At 41.3% G+C, this 14975-nt stretch overlaps 1 protein-coding gene across 1 annotated transcript in view; it reads left to right on the top strand.

Moving 5' to 3' along the window:
• The window catches only part of LRIT1 (leucine rich repeat, Ig-like and transmembrane domains 1), a 79516-nt gene extending 64942 nt beyond the window's left edge, over positions 1-14574 (top strand). Inside the window, exons 4-5 of the mRNA XM_040320729.1 lie at positions 7809-7985; positions 13352-14574. Coding sequence (XP_040176663.1) covers positions 7809-7985; positions 13352-14121 — 947 coding nt within the window. The 3' untranslated portion in view covers positions 14122-14574. The remainder of the gene's footprint in view (positions 1-7808; positions 7986-13351) is intronic.
• Positions 14575-14975: the final 401 nt, after the last annotated feature.

Here is a 14975-nt window from a genome sequence, read left to right as displayed (position 1 = left end):
AAATCCATGGCTCTTATGCCCTGTACACACAATCAGAATTTCTGATGGGATAAAAAAAGATGTAATTTTCCGTCGGAATCCTGTTCAAACTGTCTTGCATACACACTGTCAGACCAAATTGCGACTGTCCAAAACGGGGCAACATAAAACACTACGATGAGCCGAGAAAAATTAAGTTCAATGCTTCCGAGCTTGCGTCGACTTGATTCTGAGCATGCGTGTTATTTTCTCTGTCGGAGTTCCACACCGACGATCGGAATTTCATGTTCTTTTTTTAAACTCTGACGGAAAAAAGTCCAATGGGGCCCACACACGGTCCGTCTGACTTTTTTCCTCAGAAATTCCAATGGTGTGTACAAGGCATAACCCAGTAAAGATGACCAGATGGAACTACTGTCATAGCAGCCCACATGGCTGCTATGGGCCTCAACCTGAGCAGGTCCCAGTAGGGCACCAAGAATTAGGAGGTCTGTCATAAGCAACCCCTTCTCAGCACATTTCCTTCTTTCCACTGCAAGAGAAGCCACAGAAAAAGGAATAGTCTAGAACTGTGTTATCTGTCCCTGTGTTTATTTCAAAAGAGCAACTCAGGCTGTCATGGTCCTGGAGTTTGGGAAGTAATGAAGTGATTGATGGAAAGGCCGTTGACTGTGAATTAAAGCGGGAGTTCACCCGAATTTTTTTTTTAACATTAGATTGAGGCTAATTTTAGTAAGCAGAATCGGGTTTTCTTTTTAAAATGAATGCAGTACTTACCGTTTTAGAGATCGATGTTCTCCCGCCGCTTCCGGGATCTTCGGGACTGGGCGTTCCTATTTGATTGACAGCCTTCCGACGGTCGCATACAGCGCGTCGCCAGTTGCCGAAAGAAGCCGAACGTCGGTGCTGCTCTATATGGCGCCTGCGCACCGACGTTCGGCTACTTTCGGGAACTCGTGACGCGCTGTTTGCAACCATCGGAAGGCTGTCAATCAAATAGGAACGCCCAGTCCTGCAGATCATACCCGGAAGCGGCGGGAGAACATCGATCTCTAAAACGGTAAGTACTACATTCATTTAAAAAAAACCACCCGATTCTGCTTACTAAAATTAGCCTCAATCTAATGTTAAAAATTGATATTTTGGGTGAACCTCCACTTTAAGTTTATGGGGCATTTAAAGTTCCTTGTAGGGAGCTGTATAATAACACATAACTAACTCCTACACCCTGTGCTCTAGGCTGTACGTTGAACAACCCTGACCCCTGCACTCTATTCTGATTTGTTCATTACTCACTTCTGATCCCTTCACTCGGTGCCCTGGGTTATACCGTACATATTAGTGACCACTGAACATTATATGATTGGCTATAGTCATCACTGCAATGGAAAGAATAATACCACCATCCCATGTCCTTTTTCACATGTCACGGTAAATATGATGTTGTACAAAGGTGTTTTTTTTATGTTGGAGGCCCTTTTAAATTCTGCTATAGGGCACAAATGACAATTTTCCATGCTCTTGAACTAAGCTTAATATGAATGGCATACATTTAAAATAATATAAGTCAGTATGTAATTATCCTTTTACTAGGGAAAAAAGTATAATTAAATAACATGACCGAATAGCTGGAGTAAAATGCTTTAATTAATTTTCTTTTGTTTTTATTTATATTTAATTGTTAAATCTCAGATATTCATATACTTATAGTATGAATGAAATACAGTTTGAATAAAATGTCATGTACTACTAATACAGGTTTACTGCTATTATTTTAATTGTTAGCCAAAGATACTAAACTTTGAAACTTTATCACATTTAGATTTTTTTTAACCTTTTAACTGCTTCAGCCCCAGAAGATTTTACCCCCGTCCTGACCAGAGCACTTTTTACAATTTGACACTGCATCACTTTAACTGACAATTGTGTGGGCCTGTAACGATGTACCCAAACACAATTTGCGTCTCTTTTCCCCCACAAATAGAGCTTCCTTTTTATTTTTTTGCGCTATAAACAAAAGAACAGCGACAATTTTGAAAAAAAAAAACACAAGGGGGGTTATTTAATAACTTTCAGTGTAATTTCAAGCACACTTTGTACTTGTAGTTTGCACTTGTAGTGCAAAGTGGATTTGCCTTTTGTAAATAACCCCCAATATCTTTTATTTTTTGCTATAATAAATATCTCACATTTAAAAAAATAAATAAATATTTTTTCATCAGTTTAGGCTGATATGTATTCTTCTACATATTTTTGGTAAAAAAAATCACAATAAGCGTATATTGATTGGTTTGCATAAAAGTTATAGCGTCTACAAATTAGGTGATAGAATTATGGCTTTTTTTTATTATACATTTTTACTAGTAGTTTTTACTGCGATTTTTATCGGGACTACAATATTATGGCAGACAGATCGGACACTTTTGACACATTTTTGGGACCATCGACAATTTTACAGCGATTAGTGCTATAAAAATGCACTGACTACTGTAAAAATGTCACTGACAGGGAAGGGTTTAACACAAGAGGGCGATCAAGGGGTTAATTGTGTTCCCTCTGCATGTTCTAACTGAAAGGGGGGGATGGGACTTACTAGGGGAAATGACAGATCGCTGTTCATACATTGTATGAACTGACAATCAGTCATTTCTCCCCCAAGAGAACTGGGATCTGTGTGTTTACACAGATCCCGATTCTTGCTGTTTCACGAGCGATCGCGGGTGCCTGGTGGTCATCGCGCCTGCCGAAAACTCGCTTCGGCTCCGGGGGCGATCAGCGGGTGTATGCGTGCGTGCCTTCGGTGGCGCCCACGCACCCCTAGTGGCCACAGGGTGAAGCAATGTAACATAATGTTGTTTCGGCCAGCCGAGCCATGTTGCCGCAGAGGATGGTCGGGAAGTGGTTATTGACCACTTAACATTTGGTGTCCTTAAATTACCTTAATGTATCGTGCATTTCTGAATTTTTAACAATTTACAGTACGTATATGTGTTCAAACACAGGAGGGGGGTACATAAATGTATATATGGGTGTGGCTTTAACATCCACCATTTTTCCACTATAATTGCTAACTAAGTACATACTTCCAGCTGGGGAAAACTAGCCTGTAAAATAAAAATGTTGCACTCACTGTTTTCACAGTCGCGGGACACAGATTGATAATAATTAACCTACAGCAGAAATGGACTCTAGACACATAAAAGTACTGGAGGCCAGTACTGGAAAAAGAAAAATGTCATGGAGCTTTGGCCGGGAATCCCGACCGTGTGTATGCTCCATCGGCACTGCCTCGCAATGTTGCCCATAGGTAAGTAGTAGATCTGGCGAAAAAAAAAAATACTGGAATCCCGATGGGAAAATAGAGAGCAGGTTTTCTATTTTCCCACCGGGATTCCCGGCTGTTTTCCTGACAGGAAAACTACAAGGAAGCATACACATGTCCGGTTTTCCTGGCCAAAGGCTCTCCTGGCAGTTTTCCAGGCTTAAGGCATAGAGGCCTGGTGACAAAAAACCCAAGAAAACTCACTGCCCTAATAGAATGAGCTTTTACGGGAAAAAGAGGAACCCACAACTTTAAGACCTCTGTGGCTAACCATAAGATAAACAGAAACCAGGACAGGTGGAAAAGCAGAGGTGCAGGACTGCGCAGAGAAAACAGTATAGTTAAAGAACTGGGAAAATCTGTGCTAGTTGGCTGATTAGAGCCAGGATTCCAAGATTTGAGAATCTGATTTTAATATATAAGCAGCTGTTGATAGCAGAAACATCTTCTAAAAGAACAAAAAATATTAGCCCAAATAAAAAATGTCCTTGTGGACACTATACAATGAGCAGAATTCAGGTGGAGGGATGTGGCCTTTTAATTACTATTTTTATTAATTTTACATTTTTAAATACATTTGTCACAGTGCAAAGAGTTGCCTTTGTTTACAGTCCCAGAGATGTAATAGAAAAGTGAGTCCTGAAATTTCCCTACCAGAATATTTCCTCTTACCTCTTGTTCTGGTCACAATACATTTTTGGATTTTCCCCTCATTTTTAATTTCTTTGACAATTGTCTTCAGTACAAATAGAGTGTTTATCTCCCCAACAGGGACTTAAATAAAATCTTGGGAGGGTCTAATGCTTCCCTGTATTATCCAAAAAAAAAGGTTTTGCCTAGATATACTGTATACTCTTAACAAGTTGCATCACCTAAGGTATGTTTGTTAGATAGAGTCAACCCCAAAATCATCAACATTGTTCGAGTCATCCCAAAGTCATCATCATCATCCATTTTTTTGGTTCGGGGTTCCCTTTAATATTCATACCAGATCCAAAGGGCCTGGTAATGGATGGGGGGGGAGGGGACCCCTGCCGTTTTTTTCAATGACGTTGATCTGTATCTCTGGGGACCCGACAATTCATGAATAGCGAGTAGTTTTAAATGACTTTTTTTCCTTTAGAAATTACATTTTGTGCAGGGACAATTCTAAACACGGGAAACATGTGCTACTTTACAGGCATACTATAGACACCCCCAGGTACGAAATTTAAAGGAATATTTCACTTTTATTGTTTCACTTTAAGCATTATTAAAATCACTGCTCCCGAAAAAACGTCAGGTTTTAAAACTTTTTTTGCATTGATACATGTCCCCTGGGGCAGGACCCGGGTCCCCAAACACTTTTTATGACAATAACTTGCATATTAACCTTTAAAATTAGCACTTTTGATTTTTAATGTTCATGTCCCATAGACTTTAACGGTGTTCGCATGTTTAAACACATTTTTTGCCTGTTTGCATATTCTGGTGCTAAACCGAACGGGGCAGGTGTTCGGCTCATCCCTAGTAGAAAGTAGGAGTTCCTCGCATTCTCTGCTCCTATCGCTGGATGCAGAGAAGGCGTTCGACAGAATACACTGGAGATTCCTGAGGGGGGTTCTGAAAAAGTTTGGCTTCAACAGCTTTATCTATAGTGCTATCATGGCTTTGTATACACAGCCCTCAGCCCGGGTGTACATAGCAGGTGTAATGTCCACTCCGCTCTCAATAACAAATGGTATGCGCCAAGAGTGCCCCCTGTCACTGCTTATTTTTAATCTGATGATGGAGCCTCTGGCGGCATACATCAGGGCCCATCCGCAGATTACAGGGATAGCTGTGGGACCCAGGAGACATGTCATAAGTCTGTTTGCAGACGACATAATTCTAATACTTAGCAAGCCCGATGTGTCTCTGGCCGCAGTGACTGAGGCCTTGCAAGAATTTGCCTCGGTATCTTATTATAAAGTAAACGAAACTAAATCGTATATATTAAACATGGGTATAGGAGCTGAACTGAAGTGAACTCTACAGAGCAAGTTCCCGTATGTATGGAAGGATCAGGGCATTAATTACCTTGGGGTGACCTTGACCTCTAACCCTGATGACCTGTCGGCAGCCAACTATTTACCTTTTTTAGCTTCTCTTAAGTCCAAATTACAGAAACTATCCCACTTAGAATTATCATGGCTGGGTAGGTTGGCAGCCTTTAAAATGTCAATCTTACCTCAACTGCTATATCTGTTTAGAACCCTGCCCATTCCTCTGCCTAACTTCTTTTTTAAAACACTGCAATCTATCCTTAATGGATATCTATGGCAGGGAAAGAAGGCGAGGTGCGCTTTTGGCAAATTGATCAAGACCAGGTCGGCGGGATGGATAGGTCATACTCACCTACAGGACTACTATTTCTCCTCCATTTTGGCTAAACTCCGACAGTGGATGGATCCTTGCTCCAATGCACTGTGGAGGGAGCTGGAAGGAGTGCAGATTCCGGGGGGAACTTAAAAGATTTCTTAATGACAGCACATCACAGTAGAGCCCTGGATAAGAACCTAGCACCTCCCATACTTGCTTCGCTAAGAGCTTGGGCGTACTTACGCACTGCACATAAGTGGGGGGGATCGTTGGTCCCTTTTCACTTACCTATCACTGCAGTTCACTATATAGTCCCAGATATCAAGCTCTCTGTGTGGAGAGAGGGGGGGGGGGGTCGCTTTGCTTGAGGACTTACTCCTCAATTCCCAAATGCGGCCGTTCCAGAACTTACAACGTGAATTTCACTTACCCGCGACCAAAATTTTTAGATATACCCAGTTGTCACAACTAATGAAGAAAAATGCACAAATTCTAACCCATATCCCGGCGTCAATAGCTCAATTCTACCAACAGTACGAACCTGCGGGAGATGCACCAGAAGATACTCCTTCGCTGGTACCTCACCCCACACAAATTGTCTAAGGCCTTGTACACAAGACTGAACATGTCCGCTGAAACTGGTCCGCGGACCAGTTTCCGCGGACATGTCCGACAGTGTGTAGGGCCTAGCGGACATTTTTCCGGCCTAGCGGACAGGTTTCCAGCGGACAAAAGTTTCTTAGCATGCTAAGAAACTTGTCCGGTGGAAACCTGTCCGTCGGACCTGTCCGATGGTTAGTACACCTAACCATCGGACCGAAATCCCCTGCATGCGTCGAAGTGATTCGTCGCATGCGTGGAAGCATTGAACTTCCTGGTTTGCGCACATCGCCACGTCACCGCGTTTTCTGTCCACGGGGAATTTGGTCTGATGGTGTGTACACACATCAGACCAAAACCTCCCAGCAGACATGTCCGATGAAAACGGTCCCCAGACCGTTTTCATCAGACATGTCTGGTCGTGTGTACAAGGCCTAAGATATTCCCAGATGCCTCTCCAAGCTGCTGGAGACTCTGCGGAGATAGAGGAACACTGATTCACATTCTATGGGGCTGCCCTAAAATCTACCCACTATGGGAACAAATTGGGAGGATAATAAACAGCATCTCGGCCCTCGGTTCTCCTCCAGGTCCCGGCATGGCCATTCTTTCTTTAGAGTTAGATGGGGTTCCTAAATTGTACCAGACTGTGATCGCACATATACTGATGGCTACTAGACTAGTCATTCTAAGACATTGGAAAAATATTGAGGCACCTTCGGTCTCAGAGGTTATAGGCACAGTACAAATACATAGCACTTACGAAATACTACATGCTTCGGCAATGGGTAAATATGAAGAAACGTTAAATATATGGGCTCCCTGGCATGCTTGGAAACAGGTCATGTAATAAACCGGAGTAATGCTTTTGATGTTTTGATACTCAGCCAGCCACTACCTGAGGCTATATGACTAACAAGGGCAATTGTTCTCTTTGTTTTTAATTTTATGTTCTTCTATGTTTTTTCTTTGGTTATAGAGTTCTGTGATCTAATTCATACAGATAACTGCGTTACCACCTAATTTCAGTGTGGATATACTATCCACCCAGGGTATAATTAAATGCAAAATATAAGTGTAATGTCATTAGCTTTACTTGGCCCCACTTGTATTTCTGACTGCCAAGCCCTATATACCCTACATTGCTCGATTTGTTATATTGTCTATCTCTCATTTCCTGCAATGTGTACCTGTAATTACACTTTTGAAATTTAATAAAACAAATTGAAATTAGAAAATAGGAGTTCCTAAGGAAGTGTTACATGCTCCTGGTCCATGTTTGGATACTCAGTTAATTAGACATTTAATGTATATATCATTTATTGTATGCATCAATTTGAAACAGTACTGAGAACTACATGTAGAGTTCATTGAAAATCATTTTTTCTTTTTGTCATGCATTATACCAGATTTCACTAGTTCTGAGATCAAAATTATGGCTCAAGGAAGGAGCTATGGAAAAGATTGATTTCTAAAAATGGAAATGCTCTTTACTCTTCTGCATTTTACACATTCTTTTGTGTGTTTGTTTGTTCATTTATTTATTTATTTATTTTTACATTTGCAGTTCACCAGGAAATATCTAGTGATGGAATGGGTTGGTCCATGTTAAATTTGCCCACTGTCTCCTACAAAGATTCTGGAGAATATATCTGCAAGGCTAAAAACATTCTTGGAATGGCAGAGGCATTTATTTCAGTTTTTGTCACTGACTCCAACACAACTGATGAGCCAAATGACAGCGGTAAATGGCACTAAAGTTTTATATGTTGAGCAGGCTATGTAAATAATGGGCTTCTTGGCTAGAATTAAAGTCTGTATTATTACCCAAGTTAAGGTCACTTCATGTTGTAAACATAATTGTGTTATTAAAAACATATCTTGGTTTGCAGTATTATACAGTGCCTTGAAAAAGTATTCATACCCCTTGGAATTTTTCACATTTTGTCATGTTACAACCAAAAACGTAAATGTATTTTATTAAGATTTTGTGTGATAGACCAACACCAAGTGGCACATAATTGTGAAGTGAAAGAAAAATCATAAATGGTTTTAATTTTTTTTTTTACAAATAAATATCTGAAAAGTGTGGCGTGCATTTGTATTCGGCCCCCTTTACTCTGATAATCCTAACTAAAATCTAGTGGAACCGATTGCCTTCCGAATGCCACCTAATTAGTAAATAGAGTCCACCTGTGTGTAATTTAATCTCAGCATAAATACAGCTGTTCTGTGAAGCCCTCAGAGTTTTTTTAGAGAGCCTTAGTGAACAAACAGCATTATGAAGGCCAGGGAACACACCAGACAGGTCAGTGATATCGTTGTGGAAAAGTTTAATGTAGGGTTAGGTTAAAAAAAAACATCCCAAGCTTTGAACATCTCATGTATAACTGTTCAATCCATCATCCAAAAATGGAAAGAGTATGGCCCAACTGAAAACCTACCAAGACATGGCCGTCCATCTAAACTGACAGGCTGGGCAAGAAGAGCATTAATCAGAGAAGAAGCCAAGAGGCCCATGGTAACTCTGGAGGAGCTGCAGAGATCCACAGCTCAGGTGGGAGATTCTGTCCACAGGACAACTATTAGTCTTACACTCCGCAAATCTGGCCTTTATGGAAGAGTGGCAAGAAGAAAGCCATTGCTGAAAGATAGCCATAAGAAGTCCCTTTTGCAGTGGAACATTTTGGCCTAAAAGCAAAATGTTACGTGTGGCAGAAACTAACACTGCACATCATTCTCAACACACCATCCCCACTGTGAAACATGCTGATGGCAGCATCATGTTGTGGGGATGATGCACACCACACTTTTCACAGATTTATTTGTAAATCAATTTGAAAAACATTTCTCATTTTCCTTCCACTTTACAATTATGTGCCACTTTGTGTTGGTCTATCATATAAATCCAAATTAAAATACATTTTCATTTTTGGTTGTAACCTGACAAAATGTGGAAAATTTCAAGGGGTATGAATACTTTATCAAGGCACTGTATATACTCAAGCCTAGGCTCGTACACACTATAACAAAATTGGGCAAATATTTTCATCTGATGAACGTTCATACGATATTCGTATAGTGTGTACACAACATTCAACAGTCGATTCAGACTTTTCGTATGGAAATTCCCGAAGGGACAAATGTTTCTTGTACCGTTTTTGTACGAGTTTCGTACAAGAAAATTCAGAAAATACTGCGCATGATCAGAAACAATAAACAACCAAAAAAAGCTTTTGTACGAATTTTCATTCATCGGTTCTGATTTGCTGTGAGGTAAATCAGACAATTGTTCTCCCAATTTTCTTATAGTGTTTACCCCACAAGGATAGCTCAGGGCTCTAAATTTAGAGACAGCTACCAGTATAGGATACAGAAGGTCTCACCCGGGGGTCAGAGAAGGTCCAGCAAGCAGCCAGGAGACAAAGGGTCTCACCGGGGGGGTCAGATGGACTCCTATCAGGGTGTCAGAAGAACCCCTATCTGGAAGCCAGGATTGAGCTTTGCAACAGGGTGTTGCAAATAAAGGCTAAGAGAGCCAAGTGAGGCAGGAGAGCTGGACAACAGTCAGAGGGACTGATAATAAGAACAGGAGGGCTGCCAACAAGGGAGCCAGGTGGATCTGTATTTTCATTGTTCATATTGATGTGGAAGAACCCCTGAGTGGGCAACTGATGTGTATGTGAACTTTCCATTTTGTTTAATAAAAGTGGTCTGCAATGCCCTTACATGCAGTTTTGACTGACACAACTCATTGGAAAAGGACCTGCCACATGAGTATAATCTTTCCAATACCACAATACATATATAAAAAAAACATTATAAATACTTTTTTCCAGCTTTTTCATTTTTATTTTATAAGTGATCACATTCCCTTAGTTCTCAGCTGCATACGGATCTTAGAGGGATAGGGGACATAAGCGGCAGTACAATGATCTTTCCAGTGAATGGCTGTGCAAGAGGGGGGGGGGTTGGCATGTCAAGTCTGATCATTGGAGGAGAGCAGCCTGAGTTCTCAGCTGACCATGCTGTACTCTTATGTCTAGTGTAGTCATTTTTTAATAGCAGAGGGACTGGCAGAGACACCAGGTATTTCACACAAAGGAAGCAATGCAACAAGAACAGGATACATTTTCATACAAGTACTTGGTACAGCAGGCACATATTAGGAATATAACATTTTGGGTCGATATATTCTTTAACACAAGACACTAATTGTTGTTCAGCATTTTAATTTCTCAAGGCCTCAGTTTAAATTCTCACCCCTTCCACAGAAAACAGAATGCACTGTGCCCAGCACGAAATATGTTAAGAACCCATTCCTATTTCCTATTGGCTATTTTATTGAAGGCAAAATATTTTTAACATCTTGGTGAGTGGCATTTCTGTTGCTGGTACAACTGATTGTTTTAGTGGAGACAAGTAACATAGAGAGGAAAGGGGGGACTCCATAGTGTAGTAATTCAAATAAGCATTGATTTATTCAAAGTAAGAACTTTGAGAAAGTGACGTTGAGCATTCATGCAACGCGTCACTGTTCAGAGCTGCGGTGACATCACTTTTGGCCGCGTCCGAGTCCGGAAGTTGGAATACAGTTTGTAATATGCTGTTTTATGATCATCATAATTGTAAGTATTTTACTACACTATGGAGTCCACCCTTTCCTCTCTATGTTACCTGAGCATCTAAACTGGAAACCTGATTGTGGTCGATCGAATAGGAAAAACGATCGCTCAGTCATTTGGAGGTTATCAGAAAGGCTTATTTTTAAGCCAGATGAGGTGAGAGGCTGGGGGAAACGAGGGCACCTGCAAAAGATTGAAGCACTTTTTATTGGCATTTGGAGATTATTTCATCTTAGACCCCTTTCACACTGAAGCGTTTTTACAGCGTTTTAGCGTTAAAAATAGCGCTATTAAAACGCTCATAAAACGCTCTCCATGCATCTCAAAGGACCCTTTCAAGCAGCAGCATCTTTGGAGCAGCTTTTGGGCGCTGAAAAAACGCTCCAAAAACGCCCCTCTCCATTGAAATGAATGGAAAGCAGGGCTCAAGTCCTGCGGGAACGCATGGGAACGGAGTTCCTGCACTTTTTTCACAGCAGGAACTCAGTTCCCTTTGCAGGACTAGAGCAGCCGAGAGCAGCCGAGCCGCCCGAGCCAATCCTTCACTAAGCGGCGATGCCCAGCTCGAGTCACTGTCAGGGGCAGGTGAACCTTAGTAATCCTTTATGTTACTGGCGGCTTCCTGTATATGGATTCATCGGGTAGTGTGCAGGGATTCCGTCACTTCCTCGATGCCGCAATGTCTCCTGGGAGCTTTTGTCATTGTTCCCAGGAGACATTGCGGAGGTCTGCCGCGAGTTATCGCAGGATTTAGAAAGAAGCAAGTTCTTTCTAAATCACGCGATAACTGCAGACCTCCACAATGTCTCCTGGGGACATATACAGGAAGTAACATAAAGGATTACTAAGGTACAGTGGATCGAAAAGAAAAAATGCGGTTTAGTAATTATGCATATGAGCGTATAATTTTTTTTTTTTTGGTGGGGGAGTGGATCTTGGGTGGGAGTTCCCACACTTTTTTTCCCAGGACTTGAACCCTGATTGAAAGCGCTGTAAAAACACCTTACCCTTTCACACTGGGGCGTTGCACTGGCGGGGCGTTGAGAAAAGTCCTGCAAGCAGCATCTTTGGAGCAGTTTTTGGGCGCTGAAAAAAACGCTCCAAAAACTCCCCTCTCCATTGAAATGAATTGAAAGCGCTGTAAAAACGCCTTACCCTTTCACACTGAGGCACTGCAAAAACGCCCTAAAACGTTAGGGTCTTAGCAGTGCTTTACCAGCACATTGGGATTGCAGATGAGGCTTCGCTCGAATAACGCTCGAAAAACGCCCCAGTGTGAAAGGGGCCTTAAAGTGGATTTTTGCATCTGTGCACTTGGATTTTTATTCACATCGTTTGGATTGTTTCAGAAATCTACCAGCACAGAGATCTTTTCTGGCACGTTTTTTGGAAATTGCTTGCACGTGACATAAGACTGTTTTACACTGAACGTTCTTTTGCACATATACTTATTATTAATTTTATTTTTGTTTTTAATTTTTACTTTGCACAGTATTGTTGCAAATTTTTTTGTTCGATTTTAGCACTCTTATTTGCATTTGCTTATTTGCACAGAAGGAACTGAAGTAGTATTGTTCATTTGCACTTTATTTGTTTACATGCGCTAAGGGAATTGTTGATTTACACAGGAACATTGGTTATATATTAATTATTTATATTTGATTAATTTTAGTAAGCGCCACTCCCCCCCCCCCCCCCTTGAATAATTTTATTTGGTGTGTGAACACTTTTTTTGTTGTGGCTGCTGCTTGTGTGAGCTTATGATTTGTACACCGTTGTGGTTTGCGCAACAGTAACCCCTATCATATAAAGCTTAAAGGGGTTGTAAAGGTACATTGTTTTTCCCCTAAATAGCTTCATTTACCTTAGTGCAGTCCTCCTTCACGTACCTCATCCTTAAATTTTGCTTTTAAATGATCGTTATTTCTTCTGAGAAATCCTCACTTCCTGTTCTTCTGTCTGTAACTACACACAGTAATGCAAGGCTTTCTCCCTGGTGTGGAGAAAGCCTCTTGAGAGGGGAGGGGGCACCCACTAACACACAGATACTTTCTCTATCTGCAAAGTAGAGAGTGTCCTGACTTGCCTGCTCGCCCCCTCCCCCCTCAAGAGGCTTTTTCCACACCAGGGAGAAAGCCTAGCATTACAGTGTGTAGTTACAGAGAGAAGAACGGGAAGTGAGGATTTCTCACAAGAAATAAGGACATTTAAAAGCCAAATGAAAGGATGAGGTAAGTGAAGGAGGACCGCACTAAGGTAAAGGAAGCTATTTAGGGGAAAACAATGTACCTTTACAACCCCTTTAAGCTTTATATGATAGGGGTTACTGTTGCGCAAACCACAACGGTGGGGGGGGGGGGAAATTGACCTGTACAACCCCTTTAATATGATTAATATTTGAACCTTTTTCTGTGCAATGTAACCTTTAATAGTTTCCTTTTAGCTATTGGCACCTCTACAGTTTATCTTATCTTTGTTTTTGCAGGCAAATATGTATCTGCAGAAGGGAACAATGGAATGCAGCATTTCAAATTTAGTGGCCCCCAAATTCAAGACAGTAATGTTCAGAATATAAATCCTAATTTAGTCATAAGACCAGACACCAAGGATTCTGGCAATATTTTATTGAGTTCTCCCACGAAGCAACCAGAGACTGAACGATTGGTAAGAGGTGTTAAAGTTATTGGCGATACTGACCACAGTGTGTCCCTTGCATGGAAAGCTCCTCTTGCCAAAAATGTGACCGTATTTAGTGTTTTATATGCAATATTTGGAGAGAGGGATATGCGGAGAATAAATGTGGAGCCTGGCAAAACCAAAATCACAATAGATGGTCTGATACCACAAACAAAATACATTGCATGTATTAGTGTGAAAGGACTGATCCCCAAGAAGGAACAATGCGTTATCTTTTCTACTGATGAGGCTGTTAGTGCCGGTGGCACACAGAAACTGATAAATGTTGTGGTGATTAGTGTGGCCTGTGTGATCGCTGTCCCGCTAACACTGGTGGTCTGCTGTGGAGCTTTGAAACGACGGTGCAAAAAGGGATTGGTCCGAAAATCTAAAGACCTTCAGGATTCCTATGTGACATTTGAGAGTCTTTCCACCAGTAATAAAGCAAAGACAGCTGAAGGAGAATACCTGACTAGACATAATCCAGATGAATCAAATAGACTGCTCTCTGCACGATCAAGTGTAGACTCTGAGGCCATTCCAAAAACTGATGAACAGCCAAATGAATTCTTTTGTTGATGGCTATTACAGGACATTTTCAAGTTTAAGTGTGTATGCTCAGTTTGTATACAGACACAATGAGCATCAAAAAATAAATTCATTCACCATGTGCCAGAATTTGGGGTATAAAAACTAGTTTTATAAATTGCCATGTTTAAGTCTAGATATATGCTGGTTCAAAAGTAACTTTCTTCCAGGTAAGTGACCTCAAGAAATACACAACATTATCCAGCTGTATCTATGGAGCACACATTTTATATTTAGCATTTTTGGTTCCTTGTCAAATGCATTATGGAAATGTTCAAGTAAGATGATGAGCGAGTGAAAAACGTATATAGTGCAACACATGCAAACTGAATCGCCTCCATTTCCTGAGTAAACTTATTGACCTCAGCAGAGATGGGTTTTGATCTTTCTTCTGAAGGCCAAGTGGTTCACCTCCAATCTGATGGAGGTTGGTAGAGCGTTCCACAGTCTAGGTCCTTGGACTGCAAATCTTCGTTCTCCTTTGGACTTGTATCTGGCTTTGGGTATCTGGAGTAGATTTTGGTTGGTGGATCGCAGAACGCGGTTGGGGTTGTGAGCTTTTAGTTTTTCGCATAGATATTGGGGGGCGTTTCCTTGAATACACTTATGCGTTAGGCAGAGTGCCTTGAAAGTGATTCTGTCTTTTACTGGCAACCAGTGAAGGGATCTCAGAGAAGATGAGATTGATTCCCATGTTTTTTTGCCAGCCACTAGTCGAGCGGCTGTATTTTGAACGACTTGCAGACGAGCGATTTGGTATTTGGGGAGTCCGAGATAGGCCCTGTACACACGACCAAACATGTCTGCTGAAACTGGTCCGCGGGCCAGTTTCAGCAGACATGTTC

The sequence above is a fragment of the Rana temporaria genome, chromosome 8, assembly GCF_905171775.1.
Source record: "Rana temporaria chromosome 8, aRanTem1.1, whole genome shotgun sequence".
Lineage (NCBI taxonomy): Eukaryota > Metazoa > Chordata > Amphibia > Anura > Ranidae > Rana > Rana temporaria.
Note: the sequence above shows the minus strand (reverse complement) of the source record. Positions and strands in the feature narration are given on the sequence as shown.